This window comes from Podarcis muralis, chromosome 11, assembly GCF_964188315.1.
Source record: "Podarcis muralis chromosome 11, rPodMur119.hap1.1, whole genome shotgun sequence".
In the NCBI taxonomy this organism is placed as follows: domain Eukaryota; kingdom Metazoa; phylum Chordata; class Lepidosauria; order Squamata; family Lacertidae; genus Podarcis; species Podarcis muralis.
This window is the reverse complement of record NC_135665.1, coordinates 44,699,387-44,715,846: the sequence shown is the minus strand read 5'-3', so window position 1 is coordinate 44,715,846 and position 16,460 is coordinate 44,699,387. Positions and strand designations below refer to the sequence as shown.

The following is a 16,460-nucleotide window of genomic DNA, read 5'->3' as shown; positions in this document are numbered from 1 at the left end:
CCGCAATGTAGACCTTGATTTCCTCCCTTGTTCCTGATGTAGATCTTCACTCACCCCTTCTTCCTTGGTTGGGAGCGCTGCCATTTTATGGTTTGCTTCAGGTGCCAAAATGTCTTGGGCTGGCCCTGTCATTAGGTATTGTCATAAAGGTTCTGCATCCCATCCTTATGCATTTTAACCATAAGAACCTTCCAGTGATTTCAATGGGGCTTTCAAGAAAGTGAGCATGGGATTCCAACCCTAGTCTATATTTACACTACAATGCGGCTAAAGCTTTATTTTCTGTTTTGCTAGTTCAGCTCTTCTTTTGAAGCCCTTAATAGTAGTGGATGGTCCCTGTAAAACTAGAAGGCAAACCCCTTTTAACAGTTTGAGGCACATCTACTGGTGAAGACACTCCTTTGAACTAATAGAAATTGGGATCAGTTAAGGGGTAAAAAGCAAGTGAGAATATTGTTCCCTCTTTGTCTGCACATCCCCTCTTACTTGCACATTTTAAAATGCACATATAAGCCTCAACTGTGTCAAAAATAACATATCAGGAACCACCTGGGCTGATTTCTTTCAAATAAATTAGGCAGCTATTGATCGGAGATAAATCATAACACTTTTTTAAGTATTTGAAGCTCCAGTCTCTATAAAAGGTGCATTTCAGGTTGGAAATGGGTACAATATGATGGCAAAATGAATACATACCTTTAGTTGTCAGAATTTCGGGCCCTCCGATCGCTCTCAGCTCTCTTTCTCCACTTTGCTCCAAATCCTATTTAGCAGTCACCCGACTACTAAATAATGTACCATGTGGCACTCTTCACAAGCAACTCACAGCTTATGACAGATGTTACCCAAAAAAATCCAATGGTGTTTATTAAAAAATAAAAATAAAAAACGTAGGTTCACAGATCAAAGTGCATTATATATTGAGAAATTGTTTGACACCCTTCACTTTTCAATAGTATCTTAGAGTAAATTATACAAAAATTACAAGTGGAAGATATTCTGCATTTAACTTTGGAAATTAAAACAAAACAAAGCTAAAAATACAGAAAGATGCCCAAATGCTACAAAACCACCAATGCTGCAATATTTTACCAAGATCTATCCACTCCATACTTGGGTAGAGGAATATAATATTCAACATTCAAACACAACTTATGAAAAGCTATCCACTGCTGTATTCTGCAGGAGTCGTTGGTGGGGTGGATAGCCTCTTGACAGCGGTGCCACTGCCACTTACTGATGATGATGATAGTAATAATAATAATTTTATTATTTATACCCTGCCCATCTGGCTGGGTTGTCCCAGCCACTCTGGGTGGCTTTCAACACATGAACACACCTACTGGGATGGAATGTGGGTGAGGCATGATGGCAGTGAGGACACAGTGGTGCAGGCCCAATCTGGTGCTTCCACTGTGCACCTGCACTTCCAAACTGGCTGATGCCTTGTCCTTCCCCCATCCTGGTACGCACAAGCAATGCCACTGCCGAGAGCCCAGTTTCATAGTGCTGCACCACTGACTGCTACAACCAAGGCAGTATTGAGCTCTGAAGCAGTCTGCGGGCTTCAAGACTAGGTAAACCTAGGGAGAGAAAGGTATACATTCCTGGAACTAAATGGAGTGCTGTCACATATAACAAAAACAACAACAAAAACATACTATGCTCTGGGTGAAAAGCTTTCTACCAACATTCAGTCTGGTACAGCTTGGATCCCCTGAAAATAGGGGTATTTAAGAAACACAGACTTGAGTATAGTTCCAAGACACTGACTTTTAAAAATAAAAATAATAATAATTCCATGGCCTCTAGGACTTCTAGCATAATACTAGTTATATAGAATACATCCAGTGATTATTTAAACCTGCTTATTGTTCATGCTCCGTTATCTGTACTAGAAGTTAGCCCCGATTTCACCACAATTTTACACAATCATCAGCTTAACTGACACCTACAATTTACAAAGGCTATTTTTTGAGCACTTGAGATGCTTCCAAATTGATGGATAACAAAATACTGATATGCCTATTGTCATTGCCTCACCTTCTGCTAAATCAATGGTTCGTCTCTAAAAAGAATTAAAACTGTAAATGTTAAAAGGTAGGTGTTTGCATTCAATAAGGCTTCTGACTAGTCTTTGTATTAAAAATGTGTTCCTTGGCTTCAGAATCTGCTGTGGTTCTCAGCAACTATAATTTCCAGATAGATTGTGTGCTCATCCCGCATAATTACACAAGTAATGGCCAGAGACCTGCAAAACGTATTTTCTTTTCAGGAACATCACTAGATCTTTCAGTATCCAGTTACAGATTCTTTTAAATTTTGTATATGCAGCAAAATTCTGCATTAAGGTTCTTCTAACAACAATGCATAAAAATGGCATACGGTACACAGAATTGTTGGTAAACTAAAGGTTCTCTCCATTTCAGCATAGACAACATTACTGAAAAGAATCACAAACCTGATTCACAGAACTTATAAACAGGCTTTCCAGGCTAAATGCAAAAATATATTTATTGCAAGCTCTAACACAGTCTTCTGTATACCAAACCATAATTCAGCTGAAGGCGAGACAAACAGGAACAATGCTGTGTGAGAACCATCTGAGTTTTCTTCACATTCTTGAAGGCTCAAGGTCTCTGTCTTCTAGTAAATTTATCAGCAGGCCAAAGCTGTCTTTTACTGCTTCCATATCATCCAAGGAGCAGGGCTTAAGTATCCAGCGTTTTCCTCGTGCAAGTGGTTCAAGTTCCAAATACTTTTTGATCTGTTTTTTAAAAAAGCAACACGAAAAATCAGTTTTTGTATATACTTTTCGGCTTACTTTTCTTTTCAAGACAGAAGGTGTTGGAAGAATCTTGAACGCTCGTTTTTAGAATTACTTTACAGCTGTTCTTGAAATAGGTTATATGCAGTGACATGCTGGTGTTTTTGTTGGGGGTGAATGATCTGCTGGAAACCACCATTCTAACAATACATTTAGAAGCACAGGAAGATCTTTCAAAGAATTAGATTTCATTTATGATACAGGCCACCCCGTGATTATGAAACACATTATTTCATCTTCAGAATTAGAACTTAACTTCTCACCTGCAGTACTGTTGTTGCAAAATGCAAAATATTTATCAACAAGAGAAATATATTTATTGAAAATATATTGAACAAGAGAAAATGTATTTATCATGGTAACTTGCAGCGCACCCATTTCCTTGACGACAACATTGGAGGTGTTGATCATACGTAATCATATGTTTCGTGTGGATGACAGTCATAGCATCATAAGTAAAAGCTGAATAAGACCCTTCAATTATTCCTCTGGACTTGTAACTTTTAAGCCCCCGGCCCACCTTTTAATTTTACACAAAATAGCAGCTAAAGATAAAATGAACGGCTGTAGCGACAACATCTGTATTTGTAACTATATAATGAATAAAAAGAGTTCATTATATTTTTAACAAGTCTGTATGTGAATGAGCAAAGTATCTTATGAATGACTTGTGGCTCAGTCAGTAGAGCATGAGACTCTTCATCTCAGGGTTGTGGGTTCGAGCCCCACTTGGGCAAAAGATTCCTACATTGCAGGGGGCTGGACTAGATGACCCTTGTGGTCCCTTCCAACTCTGCAATATTCTATGATTCTATTATTCTCAGACCAATAGTCAACATATCAATGGATTTCATTAGCCTCACTTGTAATAGCAGATACCAAAAATCTTTTTTACAATAGGAACCCATTTCATTATTTCAAGCTCTTTGGACAGTGATTAAGACCATTTAGGAGAATAATGCCTTGGCAGGCATTTCTCAAATATCTGTACAAGGCACTGAGTGTATGCGAGGGGGGAAGGACTAAAATCTAAATATATATAGTACTACATTTTAGGATTGCCATATTTCAAAAAGTAAAAATCAGGACTCCCCCAAAGTAGTAGTAGCTGTTGTTCTTTTTACAAAAATGCCAAAAAAACCATGAAATTTCGATTGACTTGCTTAAAATCCAGGAAATACCCCCTGGATGTCAATTCTGCATTTGAAATCCCTGTAATGTCTGGAAAAATCCGGACCCATGGCAGACCTATGTATCTATAAAAATCTAATATACCTAATATATATATATATAACCAAGATACAATCTATATGCAATATTTATTTACTTGTAAAGTGATTTAAAATGGAGAAGATTAATTTTGTTAGCTAAAGTATGAATTTAATTTTTCCTTTAAAGACATACTTCAGATGAAATCCTTGATATTACCATTTAGAAAGGCAAGAGAAAGACTTTTATTTAAATTTAGATTTTTTTATGATAAACATAATTTGAACACTAATGAAACAAATGGCAACAACAACATTCATCTAAACCACTTCCTTGGGTTATTAAGGAATAATAATTTAGAAGCAGCTTGAAAAAATGCATTGTTAGAAGAGACACACAAGAATATGCTCCCCTTCTCCTATCTATACACTTATGATATCTTACCAAATTATCCCTTCTACGTCAGTTTTATTGTGGCTAAATTAGCAACAACAGTTAGACAATGAGATTTGGATCTCTCTCTCTCGCTTTTAAAAAAAATACCTATCATAGTTAAGGCAAAGTATAATAGTATATCATTAAAAATGTAACCCACTTAGGTAATAAATTCCATAATGCTATTCATACATACACTACTAAGAAGCTGAATTGAACTATAATTATAGGAATGCATGCTATGATTTTGGCTAGCTGAAAATGAAGGTTTTGCATTGATGATAGTACATTAACCGCATATTCTGAAGCAAAACGAATGACCACTGTGGCTTGTTTCAGCAAACGCAATCTGACAGCTATATTCAGAGAGGAAGCAAAAGCTGTACAAAGCATAACAAACCACGGATCTAGTGCAGCCACTTGATAACAAAGCCAGCTGGTGCTAAGCTGACAAAAATGGCTGAGTAACCTGAGATTTTCACAAACCTCTAATGTAAAGAATGCTTAACACACACACACACACACACACACACACACCCCTCCTGGAAGAGCAGCGTTCTTTGCCTCACTAATTATACAGGGGCCTGTATTCACCAAGGTACCTGCTGGAATTAAGAATTTTCAAACATATTATTTGAAAATACTAAATATTAATTTGTTTATTCTTTTACAGAGAGCAATGACTAAAAGAAAACCTTTTAGACAATCAGCATTCATTCTCATAATCAACCAGAGCCCAAATTTTTGCTTTTATTAATCTGACAACAGTACCCATGTTGACAGCCTAACTCATGGTAGTTGCTGCAACAAGAGGAAATTAATAATTTCATGACATTCTTTGATGTTCCAAACTCTAGTAATATCACCCCTGCTCTCATGAACTTTTTTTTTACCCTGCGCGCGCACACACACACACACGAGAGAGAGAGAAAGTGACAGTTTCTTTCTGGCCACAGTGATAAAGAGAATTGGTAGTACATCTAAGTCTCCAATAAAGCAGTTAAAAGATTCTCCAGCTTCACTCTACATTGGAGGCATAGTCATGGGAAAAAGTGCACTTTCTTTGAATTCTGTGGTTTTACATATCAGGACATAATAGCAATCATTTGTTCCTTAGCAGGTCTTAAAATTAGGTAAATACAACCACAGATGACTGACACATGACATATTACACCGTGATATAATTTATTTAACAGAAATAAAGATGGAGAAATAATGTGTGAAAAACTAAGTACAGTGGTACCTCGGGTTACATACGCTTCAGGTCACAGACTCCGCTAACCCAGAAATAGTGCTTCAGGTTAAGAACTTTGCTTCAGGATGAGAACAGAAATCGTGCTCCGGCGGCATGGCAGCAGGAGGCCCCATTAGCTAAAGTGGTGCTTCAGGTTAAGAACAGTTTCAGGTTAAGTACGGACCTCTGGAACGAATTAAGTACTTAACCCGAGGTACCACTGTACACCCTTTCTGCTCCCATAGGAATTAAGAGACTAAGGAGCAGGCAGGGACCAAAGTGGAGATGTTTGGCCATAATGCACAGCACCAGGTTTAGCAAAAACCAAACACAGCATAAGAGCACAAGCACCTCACACCAACTGCCAAGCACGGTGATCGAGGGGTGATTATCTGGACTTGTTTTGCAGCCACAGGACCTAACACATGTAACTATATCCCCATTAGTCAGCATAACTGAATATTGTAAATAAAAACCCCAAATGAATGGCTCACTTCCTCCTTTCAGTACTGAATGATAAAGACTTCTGAGAAGGAAAGTCATTTTTTGCAAATAATAAAAGGAAATCCTTAGAGATGGCAAATCATCTTAGAAAGGTGTGGTAACAACAATCTGGTCTTTGCCTGTACTGGCCACTGAGCCGAGAGGGGGGCACCGCAACAATGAATTAGAATGGAAGGCAAGAGGTGGGGAGGATGCGCCCGATGTTGGTACTGCACAGGGTGCTGCTGAAATGTGAGAGCCCAAAGTCCGCCACTGGTGTCAGTGCTTTAGGTATAGTTGCTGCTATCAGCATGCAAGATCAATGGAAGCTGATCCCTGTCATGGGTGTGTGTGTGTGTGTGTGTGTGTGTGTGTGTGTAAAACAGCTCTCATTTTAACTACATGTACACTACCACCCCAGTTTTACTAACTCTGCCAACGTTGCTAAAATTGCCCTGCTCTATTTGCTAGTTGCCATTTTATAACGTTACCTAATGGATAATGACAAAATAGCACATGCGTTTGAAACATTTGCTCCCAACTGGATTGTAATTGTTTATCCCATTGTCTTGATCCAGAGCATACTGCATTTACTGCATGGAGGGGACAAACTGTGCACTTGGCAATTATTCTTCAATTGCAGTGAATGGAGATACTCACAAATGTAGGATAACTATGGATACTAGAATTCCTTTACCCAAAGCAATCTTACTATGTGCAGTACAAATTTTTAAAGCCACAAAACCACACATATACACGAGTTGGATCCAAAGAAGAATGAGTGGAACTCTTCTCAAGCAATGGGGGTTTCCTGGCTATAGCCCCTGAACCTGCTCAAACACTCCTGGGGATCAAGGAACCCTCTGATATGGGAGGAGGGATGAGACACAGGGAGCAGAAGGAGGAAATCAGAAGAATTTGGCAGGGATCCCTTGCGGAAGTTCCTTTCTGTTTGCGCAAGGCGTTTTTGTATCCGAGCCAATACCTGCATTACAAAGCCAAATACACATATAGCGTAAGAGATGATGACAATTTTACTTAAACAGTACAGAGATCATAATTAGATATATTGTGAGATATCTCACACCTAGTGAAAAGCCTGAAGGGTGACAGCATTTAATTAGCTTATTTGTGTCCCAAAGTTAAGCCTCTACTCTTGCATCCTATTTGTATTATATAAAAAATATGAGTGTGCACTAAGAATGGCACCTAGTATACAACAAATCTGGATAATATTCTGTTCACTGAAATAAGTTAATGAGTCTAAGTCTCAAACTCGAATATCAGAGACAACCAATTACCCTGTCTGAAACACAGGCTTGTAAAACTATCAGGTACTTGTAAAATGGTCTGCTACACACGAGTAATATGTTGTTTAAATGGCTTGTTTGACTAGATGCATTCACCATGAAATTGATTCTTTTAAAAGACTATTTTTAAACTAGATACAAGTTAACTGCATGGGCTGAAAATGAGAAAAAAACCTGGCATTATAAAGGGTGGGCTTCAAGTACGGGTCCAATTTTATGAGGTCGAGGGTTAGTTGAATGAGAAACTCATCAACTATAGCCATGTCCCATGCAGGAACCAAGGAGGCTGCATACCAGTAGATTATGCTGCAATTTCCATGTCAAGGGCTGTAAGGTCTAGTGTTACTTCACCACATAGCTTCCCTCTAAAACATCACAAAGACATACAATATAATGTATTTGAAAAAATAAGATAAGGAACTGGGAGGAAAACGCCCGCCCCCCCAAATCTTTTAAATGTAGGAGCAGCTTGTAAATACTATTATACTGAATATGACACAGTGTATGTGATTTCTGTGCATGGCTGACAGTTTGCAGCTTAAATCCTGACCAAAGCACCAAAAGCGAGATTCGGTGCTAAAATCATGGACGACAGTGCTTCTGAGTACAACAAGGGACCTTAAAGTGTTATAATATGGTAGCACTTTATCTCTAAACATCTCTTTAAAAAACAAGACAAAAAGGAACAAAATGACCTGTGTGAGTGTGACTATGAAGCAGAACTTAATCACCATTAGTTAAGTCGCATATACATAATTTATCAGATATCCATGGTACCTATACAACAAATTACCAAGCAAATATAGAGAAGAATAAAAGTCTGGCTGAAGCAGAATCACCATGGCATTTGTGAGGGTAAGTCTTGTCTCTTTAACCCTTTAAGGGTATTTGATAGTGCCTACAAACATATAGATAGAGGTGATCCAGTCAACACTGTGTGCTTAGACTTTCAAAAAGTTTTTGATAAAGCATCTCACCAAACTTAAACTTAAAAGTCATGGAATAAGAGAAGAGGTCTTCTTATGGATCAGTAACTGTGTTTTTATGTTTTTATACTGTAAACTGCCCTCTGATCCTCGGAAGAAGGGTGGTATATAAATTTAATAAAATTAATAACAACAACTATAACAACTGTGAGAACAGGATGTGGGACTAGACAGATCTTCAGCTCCATCCATCAGGGCTCTTCTTACATTCTTTTTCTAAGCATCACTAAATTAGAACTGATGTGCTAGCTGGGCTGGAAGGAGATTGCATCTTCCCTATGAGAGATTGTGGTTTTAGGGTTGAGAGAATATGATATTTCCATAACCCAAAAGAGAGATGATTCCCACTTCCTTCAAGAGAGATCTCTAGGATCCTTCACAGCAAACGAGTCACACAGTGCATTTAACATTCTTGTAAAGATGATTGCCTGGGAAAAAAAACCTATCTGCTAGTTCCTGATGTAGGATTTATGAACTAAGGTTTGTTTGTAAGAAATCCCTTATATGCCATTAGCAGCAGGACTGACCCTCTGGAAGTGATGCCGCAAAACTGTCACTCATTCAGAGCACATTCACTGTTAAGTTCATATAGCTCCAAAATGAGTAATTTGCATCCTTAGAAAGTCAACTGAACTAAAATTATTGTTTTTATTATTCTATTTGTACTCCAAAATAAGACATTTTCCCCTGGAAATGCAAGATGCCAAGTTGAAAAGAGGGTAATGGGAATATCAGTGAAGAATAAATAAATATGTGCTACAAAAATGTTTATACACTAGCACTGGGAGATAATGTAACAGCAAACTGTTCTGCCAACTGGAAAAGTTCAAGCTTTGGAGTAGATTCAAATTTCAAACCCCGAAAGGCTAGTCTGTGTTGTGCCACCGGATGATTAGCACCCACCAAAGAGTGCCAGCCACACTGTTTTGTTTTTAAAATAAGACCAGCTGCAGACAGATTCATGGAATGAATCTCTCTTCATCTTGTCTTTCACACCACAGGCAATGTGCCACATTGGAATCTGAAAGAGGAAACAGGCATAAGTGTCAGGAGAACAACAAGAAATGAAGCTTCAGATTACACAGAGGTAATAAAAATGCCTTGTTTCAGAGTGTGCCTAGTCCACCACAGGGAAGATAGAAAATTCAAATCAAATTGGCAAATGCAGCTGCAGAGTGATTCTCCAATGCCAGTACATGCCTAGAGTATGGTTCTTATGATTTCAGACTCAGAGGAGATGAAGGAGAATGAGGAGGTCATAGCATCATAGTTTATAATGAACTGTGATTTATATGGTCAGGATTCAAAGTATGTGTTTGCCTTAGTGCCTTTGGTTTTATCATGCAACACTGGAAGTAGTGGTACTGTTGCATGAGAAATTCATGCCCCAAACTCTGTTCAGTGTACACAACCATTTACTTTTTTTGGGTATCCCGACTGGTAAGTACCTTTATATTCTTTTAAAAAGTGTGTGAGGATTGATCAAGGTACTGTACAGGTAAAACAGAATAGCAAATTGCCTGGGCTTAAACTAAGGGGGTGGGGGAAGAGAGAGATTTGTTCAACAATTATACAGGTCAGGAACTGTGGGAACCTGTTGCCTTAAAGCAACAGTGAATCACACAAACACACACACAAAAACAGCACATACAAAGTTGCAGAAAGTCACAATTACGGTTTTAGAGATACACAACAAGGAGTTTGAATCATACAGTTGTTAGGGTCATAGTACATGAAGGAGCTCCATGTTGCATTCTGGTGCTATATGGTGTTGTATTGCTATGTAGCGCCCTGGCTCTGGAATTTTCTCTCCAGGGAAACCTGCCTGGTGCTGAGTGATTTTTTTTAATTTTTATTTTCTTGTTTGGCACCAGATGAAGACCTTTTCATTTGCCCAGGCTTTAAGGATCGCTGGCTTGCTACTTTAATCTCCAATGTTATTTTTAAAAGTTCTGCTGTTATAAACTTATTGTTTTAATTATTTATTGTATTTTTAAAAACTGCCTGGTAAACCACACCAAACATCTCTTCAGTTGTACCAAATGTCATAATAACCCTGTTACATTTATTTATACAAAGCAGCACCCAGCAAAACAAATTGTGGCAGTAATTAGTATTTCCACACTTCCAGGGCCCCAAAGGTTTGTCTGTCTGTGAATGTGTACTCTATTAGTAAGTTAATTTTCACATAGCTTTAGGCTCTATCAGAAAACGTTGCCTGTGCTTTCCCATGGTTTGGCGCTACCAAAAAGGATGCCCAGAATTTGGTTTGGCTGCAAATTCTCTGACTATTGGGACGCCAAGTCTATCTAGGACAGACATCTATAAGCCTACTTGAGCACATCAACACTGGCAACACTTAATTTAAAAATACCTTTAGCGACTGAGGGTTGATTCACACAAGTGAATGTTCACCACTTAGTGATTGTAGCAGAAAATGGTGTTTTGCTAGTGCAAAAGCACCATGAGAGATCTATGGGTGGGGATTTACCTAATGAGTCGTGTCAGTGGAAGCCTGTGCATGGGTGACTGGACAAAGAATTATAGAGTTAGGAGGGACCTCAAGGGTCATTTAGTCCAGCCCCCTGAAATGCAGGAATCTTTTGCCCAACGTGAGGCTTGAACCCACAGCCCTGCGACTAAGAGTCTCATGTTTTACTGACTGAGCTATCCAGGTGAGCCACTTCAAATGGCTTGGAGTACCTGATCTGGCCAGTGGGCCACCCCTGATCTAAAGGATAGATAATAAAAAAGCAAATCACCTGACCCTTGAGGAGCCCTGATAGACAGAAGAAAGGAAAGGGAGAATGTATTCTTGATGGCGGAAAGCATGTTAACTATGGTAGAAATACTGTATGAGAAGAAAAATTTCACAAAGTGCTAAAACTAGAGCAAGAAAGAAGAAAATAATGAACAACTGTGTCAAAAGCACTGAACAAGAACCATATGCTTCTTGGACAGTTAAATAAAATTAAAGTAAAAGAGTAACCATTTTGGAAAAGATTAGTGAATATCTTGTCTGTTGGTTGCAGTGACAGAGAGGCGGTTTCTGCTCCAGAGCTGCAGCCGATTGGTAGAACACGTCTTCCGAAGTGAGGGGTGGGGAGGAGAATGTGTACATCCTAGTTGAGAGACAGGGCTGGTTTGACTGATCTTTATTCTGCTTATTTGCAGATGTTCCCAATATGTTTTCAGTGCAATTGTGTTTTTGTTTTTTGCTGTTTTACTACGATTTTGCTATGCTTTGATTGTTTGATTGGAGGCATTTTGGGTCAAAAAGTAGTATGTTTTTTTGTATATTGTAGTATGTTTACATGAGAGGCTACACAGATTTCCTAAGGTGGAAGTTTGTTTCAGCATCAGAAAATGCATGAAGCATCCTGTCTGGTTTTGAAGGCTGGAATAAAACAAAAACAAAATATAACAAGAAAGGAGTGGGCTGTGAGGAGTGCCCAGATCAGAAATGATGTAGCCAAGCTGGAAGGACTAAACAAATGTACAGTATATGATTGCCAAAATTTGCAAAAGATGTGTAGTACAGAATATGAATTTGAGGGAGAGGCAAGGAACCAGAAACTGTTCAACAGTTAGGACAATTAATACTTGCGTATGTTTTGAACACACACAGCAAGAATTGCAATTCCCATATCAGAGTCATTTTCAAAGAGGTTCAGAAATATTTCTCAGTTCATCCTAGCCAAGATGAATAATGGGAGGTTTATTTTACATGGATCATCTGCCATCCTATCTGCAGCTTGTGTCAATGCAAGGCAGACAAGCAACTTGGCAAAATTAATGCACCCTAAAAACCCAGACTGTCTGTAACATTTGATTCTATTGGAGACTGCAAAGTCTCCATTACATCCTGGAAGTATTAGCTTCATAATATTATCATTTTGCCGTGACAATTAACTTCACTAACATAGTAGCTATGAGGCTGCCAAGTCATTCCTGGAAGAACTGCTGGGGACGAAACACAAATATACATATGCTAACAGAACAGAGATGTATCATTAATTTCTGCCAAAAAGTGCCATGATTCAATGAGTTTTAAATATTAACACCATACATGCTGAAGAGACAGTCTGCTAAAATGTTAAATTATTTTCCCTACTGTAATTGTGTTAGTTGGTCTCCCCTCTGCTACTTTATCACTATACATGAGATGGCGCAGTGCCCTCTTGCTTAGCTATCAACTTCATTTTTCTGAATTCTGTATCTTCATTGAATTATTTTCAGAATTATTTTTGATGCAGATAACATCAAAGCAAAGCAGATTTGAATAAGCTTGGCATCTGCATTTTTGAAGTAATATGGTCAATACTGATGTTGCCCTATCTATTTTAGTAGTACAGCTGGTGAACACTTGTTGAGGGATTGAACAAAGTCATTTTAATATATGTTAGTATTGGGATGCATCTAGATTAAGTTGTTGTAAGGTTAAACAGAGGTGAAGTGGATTAAATTACAAAGGCGGAATACGATGGAAGATTCAGTGTCTGAAGCAAAGGAAAATCTGTGCAATAGAGCCAGGTGAACTCAAGAGCCATTTCAAGAATACAGTAACCCATTTCAAGTGTAAATTTTTTGAGTGATATCCTTTAATAAGGGAGCACAGCAAGTTAGTTCACTAGCTGTGACTTCTTGTTTACAGGAAGAGGAGGTGCAGTTCACTATTCAAATGCTGAATTGCTCATGTGAGCAGCTATTGGTATAACTGAGCACTGTCTGAACGAGCATAGTAGAAACATCACATTTTTCTTTTGATAACCATATGGAGAGAGCAAGGCACTTGCATGTTTACAGAGAGTCGGATCATGAATATGTGGACAATACAGATAGTAGAGGCCACTTCTCATGTTATGTAGTCTGACGTTGCATGGTGGGACGTTCTTTTCCTCTGTGGAGCAGGACATGAGGAAAGTCTGACTGGTAACTATAACAAGTTGCCTATCAAGTACCAGGCTCTTGCTTCTGATTGTTTGTTTCTTATAAGTGCTCTTCACTGGCCTTATTTGGGCATTTTGCCTCGTGTGACTACAACCATGCAAGGCAGGTGAGTGGGTCCACTTGTCCATCCTGCGTAAGCCCCTGCATCCCACAGCCAAAGAGATGCTGGTTGTGTTTATCAGCTGCAAGCCTATGTTCAGGAGGCTGCTTCACTGTAGATGTGCCTAGCCCCATTCACCTTGCCTCATGCAATTATAATTGTGTGAGGCTGAATGTTTCTTCAATCGGAAGGGAAGACTAGCTTATATAGGGGAAAGTTGGTAGGCCAGGTGATTAGGGCTGTTTGCATTATTTATCATATATATATGCCCCCATTCTACAAATTGCACTCAAGGCAGTTTAAGATACTATAAGACACATTATAAAACACTAATACAACAAATTACAATATTGTTAATACCAGCCATATGAAATCATGCCAGAAGGAAGAGCAGAGCCATAAAATGTAATGTATTACCAGATTCGGAAGGAAAACAAAAAGAATTTAAGCCACTGACTGTGCCCAGCTAAATTACATCAAACAAACTGAAAGATGTCAGGAAGATCTCCTTGGGGGGAAAAGCTGTACAGTCCATGAGCAACCATGGAAAAGGTCCCACCTGCCCCCGCCAATATCTGCAGATGGGAGCACAAGGAGGGCTTCCTATGAAGGTCTCAGTTGTAATAATAATAATAATAATAATAAATTTTATTTATATCCCGCCCTCCCCAGCCGAAGCTGGGCTCAGGGCGGCTAACAACAATCAAATAACCAAATAGTTGAATAATCACACATTCTAAAATATTTCATTATAAAAATTAATTAAAATCAAATTGATGGCAACCAAAATACTGTGCAGGTTGCCAGAGGAGGGAGTCAGGCTGCGCCCTGACCAAAGGCCTGGTGGAACAACTCTGTCTTGCAGGCCCTGCGGAAAGATGTCAGGTCCCGCAGGGCCCTAGTCTCTTGTGACAGAGCATTCCACCAGATTGGAGCTGCAGCCGAGAAGGCCCTGGCTCTAGTTGAGGCCAGCCTAACCTCTCTGAGGCCTGGGACCTTGAGGATGTTTTTATTTACAGACCGTAGGTTTCTCTGTGGGGCATACCAGGAGAGGTGGTCCCGTAGGTACGAGGGTCCTAGGCCGTATAGGGCTTTAAAGGTTAAAACCAGCACCTTAAACTTGATCCTATACTCCACCGGGAGCCAGTGCAGGTGGTATAGCACCGGGTGAATGTGATCTCGCAGCGAGGACCCCGTAAGGAGTCTCGCTGCGGCATTCTGTACCCGCTGGAGTTTCTGGGTCAGTCTCAAGGGCAGCCCCACGTAGAGCGAGTTACAATAATCCAGACTGGAGGTGACCGTCGCATGGATCACAGTGGCTAGGTCAGGGCGAGAGAGATAAGGGGCCAACTGCTTAGCTTGGCGGAGATGAAAAAATGCCGCCTTTGTTATAGCTGTAATCTGCGCCTCCATAGAGAGGGAGGTATCGAAGATTACACCCAGACTCTTAACGGACGGTGCTGGCACCAATTGCACCCCCGCAAGAGATGGGAGTTGCCCCCTCGATCCCATATCGTCCCGCCCCAGCCAGAGGACCTCTGTCTTCGCAGGATTTAACTTCAACCGGCTCCCACGTAACCATCCAGCCACAGCTTCCAGACATCTGGTCAGTGTGTCTGGGGCCGAGTCAGGATGGCCATCCATCAACAGATAGAGTTGGGTATCATCAGCATACTGATGGCAACCCAGCCCAAAACTCCGGACAAGCTGGGCGAGGGGGCGCATAAAGATGTTAAAAAGCATCGGCGAGAGAATCGCACCCTGAGGCACTCCACACACCAAGGAGTGGCGCGATGACAATTCCCCCCCAAGCGCCACCCTCTGTCCCCGACCAGAGAGAAACGAGCGCAGCCATTGAAGGACTGTGCCCTGGATCCCCACGTCGGCAAGGCGGTGGTCCAGAAGTTCATGATCGACCATGTCAAAGGCTGCTGACAGATCTAGAAGAATCAGCAGCCCCGACCCACCTCGATCCAGCTGCCTGCGGAGATCATCTGTTAGGGCGACCAGAGCCGTCTCGGTCCCATGACCAGCGCGGAAGCCGGACTGGAATGGATCCAGAGCAGATGTTTCATCCAGAAACCTACCAAGCTGTTCAGCAACCGCTCTCTCAATCACCTTACCCAGGAATGGAAGATTCGAGACCGGGCGGTAATTGGATAGATCTAAGGGATCTAATGATGTTTTCTTTAAGAGCGGGCGCACCACCGCCTCCTTCAGTTCCCCTGGGAATGTCCCGGTGCCAAGGGACAGATTGATGATATCCCCCAGGGGGGCCCGCACCTCGTCTGGACACGCTCTAATCAGCCAGGACGGGCACGGGTCGAGAGGACAAGTGGTGGGCTTTCCAGCTCGGAGGAGTCTGTCCACATCGGCTGGGGATATCCGGTCAAAGTGGTCCAATACTGGACCCGAGGACAGTCGAGGGGCCTCCAGTTCCTTTATTGTATCAAAATTGGCGGGGAGGTCATGGCGGAGCAACAGGACCTTCTCCGCAAAAAAGCTCGCAAATGCCTCACAGCTGTGTGTCCAATTGTTATTTAAATTTGGCTGTCCTTCGAGGGACGTTAAAGATCGAATTATACTAAATAATTGCGCCGGGCGAGAGCTAGCGGATGCAATGGAGGCCGAGAAGTAGGACTTCTTAGCGGCCTTCACTGCCATCTCATAGGTTTTCATAAAAACTCTATAGGATGTTCTTGAAGCTCCATCACGGGCACCCCGCCATACTCGCTCTAGCCGTCTGAGGTCCCGCTTCATATTCCGGAGCTCCTCGGTAAACCAGGGAGCCCGGTTTCTGCGGGGACGCAGAGGGCGCTTAGGTGCGATCTCATTGATGGCTGCCAGGAGCTGGGTATTCCAGCCCTCAACAAGCTCAGTCAATGAGTCGCCAGGGGGAGCAAGGTCCCGCAAGGCTTGACGGAAT

General features: G+C 40.8%; 1 protein-coding gene across 7 annotated transcripts in view; it reads right to left on the bottom strand.

The window, feature by feature from the left end:
- Positions 1-841: 841 nt before the first annotated feature.
- ARL15 (ARF like GTPase 15) overlaps positions 842-16,460 on the bottom strand; it is a 191,549-nt gene continuing 175,930 nt past the window's right edge. For 5 of the 7 annotated variants that reach the window (XM_077936383.1, XM_077936384.1, XM_028749125.2 and 2 more), the window contains one exon: positions 842-2,767. In XM_077936383.1, the coding sequence (XP_077792509.1) occupies positions 2,615-2,767 (153 nt within the window). In that variant the 3' untranslated portion in view covers positions 842-2,614. The remainder of the gene's footprint in view (positions 2,768-16,460) is intronic. The other 2 variants (XM_077936385.1, XM_077936387.1) reach the window with 2 other exon arrangements.